This window comes from Echinops telfairi, unplaced genomic scaffold (assembly GCF_000313985.2).
Source record: "Echinops telfairi isolate 266 unplaced genomic scaffold, ASM31398v2 ScPeMD7_2;HRSCAF=8, whole genome shotgun sequence".
NCBI classification, from domain to species: Eukaryota; Metazoa; Chordata; class Mammalia; order Afrosoricida; family Tenrecidae; genus Echinops; species Echinops telfairi.
In genome coordinates, this window is record NW_022103898.1 from 78,277,948 (window position 1) to 78,285,839 (window position 7,892).

Sequence of the window (7,892 nt, forward strand, 5' to 3'; positions counted from 1 at the left end):
ATTTCCTTTGCATAGCATCGGGTATTTTGAGGATCTAGTCTTTCATGAAGGTATTTATGGAAAAGACCTTAAGAATAAATCTGAGGGAGAATTAAGTGCTTTTGTGTATTTTCTTTCATGAGAAAAATGTCACAGAGACAGGTAGTTTGACGAATATATAGAATAGGAGGAATCCTTATATTTGGCATACTGAAAGATGCTCATGGGTTATGCAGATTTAAACTTAACTTAGTTCCAAAATATCAATAGTTTCTTACTTTTTAGTGAGAAGTACAATTATTTTAGCTTTGTCTTTGAAGGCGTCTTTCACTTGCTTGTTTCGAAGAGTGTAAATAAATGGGTTGAGCGTAGGGGCAATTGAAGTAGTGAGTAAACCTACAATCTTATTAAGTTCTACTCCTACTTTTGCTGAAGGTTTAATGTAGGCAAATATGCAGCTACCATAGGACATGGAAACCACAATCATGTGAGATGAACAGGTGGAAAAGGCCTTTTTCCTCTGTTGAGCAGAAGGGAATTTTACAATGGTGTTTATGATGTATGTGTATGAGAGGACTACACCAAGTAGGGTCGTAATTAGTGTTAGCACAGCAAAAACCAAAATTAATTTTTCTATATGTGTTGTGTCTGAGCAGGCTATCTGTATGAGAGGATATGCATCACATGCAAAACTATCAATGAGATTTGAGTTACAAAATTCTAGGTAAAGACCCACACTAAGAGGTGGAAGGATAATCAACAGACCAGACACCCAACAGAAGATAATGAGTTTAGTGCACACCTTGTTGTTCATGATGGTTGTGTAATGCAACGGTTTACAGATGGCCACATAGCGATCATAGGACATGACAGCAAGGAGAAAAAATTCAGTTGCTCCAAAGAGGACACCAAAAAATAATTGGCTGACACAACCATTATAGGTAATAGTGTTATCTCCAGTTGTCAGGCTGTAGAGGTATCTGGGAATACAGACAGTGGTGAATGAGACTTCTAAGAAAGAGAAATTTCGAAGGAAAAAATACATGGGAGTTTTAAGATGGGAATCCAGAAGTGTGAGGGTGATAATTGTCAGGTTCCCAGCCACACTCAAAAGGTAGGAGAGAAATAAAAATATCAAAATCAAAATTTGTAATTTTGGGTCATTTGTCATCCCCAGCAGGATGAATGTTGTTACTGTTGTATGATTTCTCATTATTTCCTCATGTCAAGTCAAGAATAATTGGACCTAAAAAGAGAAATTGACATAAGAATTTAGCATGTAGCAGAAATAAAAGATGTAAGCAGTATTAACAAAGTGAGTTCAGAATTTGGATTTTAGTATTTTATTGACATTATTAAAATATGCATTTTAAGCTTATAATTGGCTCACTATAAAACATATTTATAAGGGTATTTACTGTAAACACAGTAGCTGTCATGAACTTTATTTCATATGCTGCTTCTCATTATCAATGCCTTGGGGCTTTTTAATCATTGGTCCTCGTGTTACACATTACTTTATTTTTAGGTAAATATTGTCCTGTTTCCCTCAGGGAATATTGATTGGGTGCATAGACTATGAGAAAAGCTTAAGTGCTTAACTGTTTGCATGATCCAGGAACTTGCTGCAAATGCTGAGAGATAAAGAGATTCCTTGTGGTGGCCCCCCAAAAAATCTTCAGGTGAAAATGTGCTCACATACATTTTAAAAAATGTTTGTTAATTATGTTGACTATGAATAATGAAATAACCTTGAGCCTGAAGTCATTGCCCTAATATTATCTCTGCATTTAAACTTTTGTGAACTTTTTTCCTTTGGTGTAAAAACAAACACTGGTGAGGAGAGACGCTTGGGAGGGTCTTCTGTGTCTCAAGTCCCTCTCTTTCTCCCTCATGACTCAATATTGGATCATCAGGAGTTACTCGATGAGTCTCAGGCAGATCACAGCTGGCTGCAGCACTTACAGTATTTGTGGAAATTGTGTTCTGCCAGTCTCCTTTTTTATTTTCTCACCTTACTTTCAGCTCACTTTTGTAATGCAGAAGACTTTGTCAATAAGTATTTTTTTCTGGCCTTTCATGATATTTTAAAAATGAGCAATATAACTTCAAAGGACTAGATAAGTCTTTGCATCTAAAATGATCTTTACTTGTTGTTAGATGCCATTGAGTCGGGTCCAATCCACAATGACCCCATGCACAACAGATTGAAACACTGCACGATCCTGCACCATTCTCACAATGGTTCTTATGCCTGAGCCCATTGATGCAGCCACTGTGTCCTTCTATCTTGTCAAAGGCTTTCCTCTTTCTTTTTTTTTAAAAACCCTTCCACCTTAGTAAATGTGGTGTCCTTCTCTAGGGACTGGTCTCAACTGACATTATGTCCAAAGTATGTCATCCTTGCCTCTAAGGAGCACTCTGGCCTTCTTCCAATACAGACGGGCTTGTCCTTTTAGAAGTTCACGGTACTTTTAATATTCTTCTCCAGCAACACAATTCAACTGCATCCATTCTTCTACTGTCTTCCTTATTCATTGTCCAACTTTAACGTGCATGAGAGGCAGTGGAGAATTCCATGGCTTGGGCCAGGTGCACCTTAGTAACATCCTTGCTTTTCAGTATTCTAAAGAGGTCTTGTCAGCAGCTTTACCTAATGCAATATGTCTTTTGATTTCTTGACTGCTGTTTCCATGAGCATTGTTTGTGGATCCAAGGAAGATAAAATCCTTGATAACTTCAACTTTTTTTTTTTGCATTTATCATGATTTAACCTATTGGTTCAGTTGTGAGGATTTTGGTCTTCCTTACATATTGAAGACTATTATTCTTTATTTTCATCAGCAAGTGCTTCAATTCCTCCTGCCTTTCAGCAAGCAAAGTTATGTCATCTGCATACATACGGTTAATAAGCTTTCCTCTAATCCTGATATCATATAATCCAGCTTCTTTGATGACTTACTCAGCATATTGATTGAACAAGTATGCTGACAGCATACAACCCTAACGCACACATTTCCTGATTTTAAACCATGCAGTATTCCTTTGTTCTGTTTTCACAACTGCTTCTTGGTCCGTGTAAAGAGCATGCTCTGAATGAGCACAATGAAGTGTTCTGGAATTCCTATTCTTCTCAAGGCTATCCACAGTTTATTACCATCTACCCAATCAAACACCTTTTCATAATCAATGAAAAACCAATAAATATCTTTCTGGTATTATCTGCATTGAGTCAAGTTCATCTGACATCAGCAATTATATCCTTTGTTCCATTTCCTCTTCTGAACCTGGCCTGAACTTCTGGCAGTTCCCTGTCAATGTGTTGCTGCAACCATTGTTGGATGATCTTAAGCAAAATTTTACTTGAGTGTGTTATCAAGGATAGCATTTTATAGTTTTAACATCATCTTTTGGGGACAAATATGCATCTCTTCCAGTCAATTGGCCAGGTAGCTATCTCCCAAATTTCCTGCTATAAATGAATGAGTGTTTTCAGGGCTTCTTTAGCTTTCTGAAACCTTTCAATGGGTATTCCATCAATTACTGGAGCCTTGCTTTTGTCTAATGCATTCAGAGCAGTTTGAACTTCTTTCTTCAGCAGTATTGGTTCTTGCTCAAATGCTACCTACTGAAGTGGGGGACTATTGACTAGTTCTTTCTGGTACAGCGATTCTGTGTGGTCTTCCATCTTCTCCTGATGCTTCCTACATCGTTCAGTATTTTGCCTAGAGGATGTCTCAAAATTGAAATTGAATGCTTGAATTTTTTTTTTAGTTCTTTCAGTTTTACATATGCTGAATGTATTCTTCCTTTTGATTTTCTAATTCTAGGTCCTTGCACTTAACACTGTGAAAATGTCAATACATCCCAAAGTAATTTATACAAAGAACACAATTCTAATCCAAATGCCAGCTTTATTCTTTGAATAAATGGAAAAATTAATTACCAACTTTATATGAATAGGGAAGAGACCTAGTACAAGCAAACAACTCCTTAGAGGAACAATGTAGGAAGACTTTCACTACCCAACTTCAAAATTTATTACATAAATGCAGTAGTTTAAAAATTCTGACATTGGTACACTGATAGATACATAGACCAATGAAACAAAATAGAAAACTCAGAAATAACTCCATTCACTCACAGGCAACAAATCTTCAAAAAGGGTAAAAATACATTACATAGGAAACAGACAGCATTTTCAACAATTGATGCTTTCAGAATTGAATTTCAAGCTGAAGAAGAATGAAACAAGATCTATTCGCCACTCCGCCATATACAAAAATTATCTCAAGCTGGATCAGAGCTCTAAATGTAAATCTCAGAGCTATAAGGATTATCAGTTAGAAAACAGGGACACATCTAAGTGCCCTCGTGCAGGGCATAAACATACTACCAGATATAATAAAGGAACCACAGACAGTAGAAGACAAAATAGATGACTGTGGTTTACTAAAAATAAGAAATCTGTGTGCACCAGAAGATTTCATCAGAAGAGTGAAAAGAGAGCCCAAAGATAGGGTAAAACATCTTTAACAATGACAAAATGGACAAAGGACTAATTTCTAAAATCTACAGAGTTCTGCAACACCTCAATAAAAAAATAAACAAATAATACAATTAACAAGTGGGAAAAAGCCATGAACAGACAATTCACGAAAAACGACACTGAAATGACTACAAACACATGAAAAAATACTCACAATCACTAGCTCTCTTGATGATGCAAATCAAAACATTGATGAGATATCACCTTCCACTCACAACAATAGCTCGATTAAAAACAAGCAAAACAGAAAACAACAAATGCTGGAGAAGATGTAAAGAGATGGGAACTTTCATACATTGCTAATGGGTTTGTAAATGTACAACCATTGTGGAAAGCAATATCGTGCTACCTAAAACAACTGGGAATAGAAGTCTGATATGATCTAGTAATACATCTGCTGTATATATAAGCCAAAGAAATAAGATACACAATACCAGCAAACAATGTTCCCCCATGTTCATCTCAGCACAGTTTATAATAGCAGCAATCTGGAAAAAGTCCAAACACCCATAAGTAGAATAATGGATAAAGAAACTCTCATACATACACACAATGGATTACTTGTCAGGTGCCAGTAAATCAGTTGTCACTCACAGTGATCCTATGTACAAAGAATGAAACACTGCCCCATCCTGAGCCAGTCACATAATTTTTTATGTTCAAGCACATTGTTGTAGCCACTGACTCAATCCAGGGTCTTCCTCTTTTTAACTGTCCCTCTCCTTTATTATGGAATACTACACATTCCTAAAACACTGTGATGAAAGCACCAAGAACCTCATGGGTGGACTTGGAAACCATTATGCTGAGTGAAGTTAGTTAATTACAAAAGGACAAACATTGCATGAGACCACTACTGTAAGGATAAACATAAAGACAAAGGCATCTGTTATCAGGCCATGCAACATTTAATCCAGTTTCCCAAGCAATGAAGTGGCATACCTGTGTAAGGCCCATGATCCATATGTCATTCAATTATCTGCACATCTTAAAAATCACTTCATCAGGGCTGACATCTGTCAAGATGGTGACTGAGTAACACATACCATAGACACTCTGCAGAAATCAGTGCAGGAGAGTTACTAAGAGGGAAATTCCACACTGCTGGCTTGCAGAAGAAGCATCATAAAGATAAGTAGGCACAGATCCACTAGGTTTTGAGGAGCTGGGGGCTTTTGGCTTACCACAGTAGAGGCCGGCTACGGTCTAACCTTAGCCCCATCACTGTCTTGGCCAGAGCCGGGATCATTTGGAGTCAGCCCAACGGCTTTATCTCAAAACAGCCCCAGCTTGCCACTCCCTCAGGGCAGGGTATAAACCCCTCCGGCCCCACGGTCAAGGATCAGGGCTCAAACATATTACTTTTGTTTTTCTCTCTTCTCCCTTTCTCACCACAGTCTCAGCAGGCTGTTTTTTTCTTCCTTCCTTTCTCCCCCTCACCCCTCTTTTTCTCTTCCCACTTATCTCACACACCACTGCCAACCTCCAGGCCACTCCACTTAGCCTAGGGAATTTACATCTGCCCTCCACCCAGCTGGGAGAGCTCCAAACTCTGCAGCATAACTAGAGGCTGGGAAAAGCCTGCCCACCTTCCTCCAGGGAAATCCGGCCCGCCTTCTATGGCACTCCTGTTGCAGTAGGCACCCCCGCACGTCCTCTATGGTGCCCCAAGCTGCTGTGGGCCACACCATCATGACTTCTTCTGAGATAACCCAGTGCAACACCATCTTCGCAGGTCCACAACCACCCAACCAGCATCCCCGGAGAATACCATTCAACTTGCCCTCCAAATAACAGAATACTGGTTGACTCGGGAAAGAGTGAAGCCACAGGAGCATAAAGCAGTAGACCGATTTCATAGTGCAATTAGCTGTCAGCAGTTAGAAGAAGCATTCCTATGAATCTCCCACAAAGAGCCTACTGCTCTTTGACTCTGCAAAATGGCACCAGGATCCTCTAAAACAACGCAATGCAAACAGCAACCAGGCCAAACGAACTCAATGAAAAAACAGGAGAAACAAAAGGCAATGTTAGACGATGTCCTGAACTTAGCATTGGGCATAGAAGAAGCAGACATTGATCTGCCACAGAAAGAAAATTTCAGAATGCTGCTTGGAGTCATACAGCCTATGAGTGAAGCAATACAGAAAGAAGATGAAATTATAGAGGAGATAAAGACCATGCACCAAAGGGAAATACAATGAGAGAATTGGGACCAACATGAGAACTTTGGTGCAAGGAATACACAGACTATCGGAAATAGGAGAGGACACAAATACTGATGAGTCACAAATTGACAAGTGTGATATACTGAAGATAAAATACCTGTGTACATCAAAATAATTCACCAAGAGAGTAATTAGAGAGCCAACCAACTGGGAAAACATTTTTAGCAATGAGATAGGGGCCTTATCACTAAAATCTACAGTACTCTGCTAGCTTCCAAAAAGAAAAAAACCAACAACTAACTGCCCCCTGAGGAGGTGGGCAAAGGACCTGAACAGAAGCATAGAAGGGCAGAAATCCAAATTTCTGCCAATGAACATATGAGAAAATGTTCCAGATTATTAGCCATAAGAGAAATGCAAATTAAAACAACAATGAGATACCACCTAACACCCTCAAAGAAAGTCCAATTCAAAAATTAGAAAGCAACAAGTGTTGGAGGGCTGTGGTGAGACAGGAATTCTCATCCATTGCTGGTGGACATGTAGGCATGTACAACCACTATGGAAATCAATTAGGGGTTATCCAAAACAGATGCAGTTTGAGCTGCCATACGACCCAGCAATCCCCCTACTGGGCATATACCCAGAAGAGGCAAGAAACAACCCACAGCCAGACATCTGTGCTCCAATGTTCATTGCATCATAATTCACAATTGCAAGGAGTTGGAAACAACCCAAATTTCCATCAACAGATGAATGGATTAGAAACTGTGATACATACATACAATGGAGTACTACACATCCCTAAAAAGCAGAGATGAATGCATGAAGCACATCACCGCATGGGAAGAACTAGAGGAAATCATGTTAAGTGAAGTAAGCCAAACACAAAAGGACAAGTACAACATGAATCCGCTGAGGTAAGCTTAAAAATGCAAAAGGGGCATAGAGGGAAAGCTACTGTATACAAAGGTTCCTGGGGTGAGGTCCAGGTAGTATGGCAGGGGCCAGACCAAATTCAGGGATACAAATGGTAGCCAACTAAAAAGAAAGGGGAAGCGAGAAATAAAATGACATCAGTAGCAGTGGAGCAGGGCACTCACCCACCCAAGGGGAAGGGATTGTTTATATCTCCACAGAGAAAGAAGAACCAGACATCAGCCCAGTGCTCCAAGATGTGAATGCAACATATTGTC

At 39.2% G+C, this 7,892-nt stretch overlaps 1 protein-coding gene across 1 annotated transcript; it reads right to left on the minus strand.

Annotated features, from left to right (window-relative positions):
* Positions 1-253: 253 nt before the first annotated feature.
* Positions 254-7,562, minus strand: LOC101646022 (olfactory receptor 6C2-like). Its single transcript, XM_004700589.2, is given in 3 exon segments — positions 254-1,201; positions 1,203-1,225; positions 7,550-7,562. Coding segments are annotated over 3 exon segments (984 nt in total).
* Between the last annotated feature and the right edge of the window lie 330 nt (positions 7,563-7,892).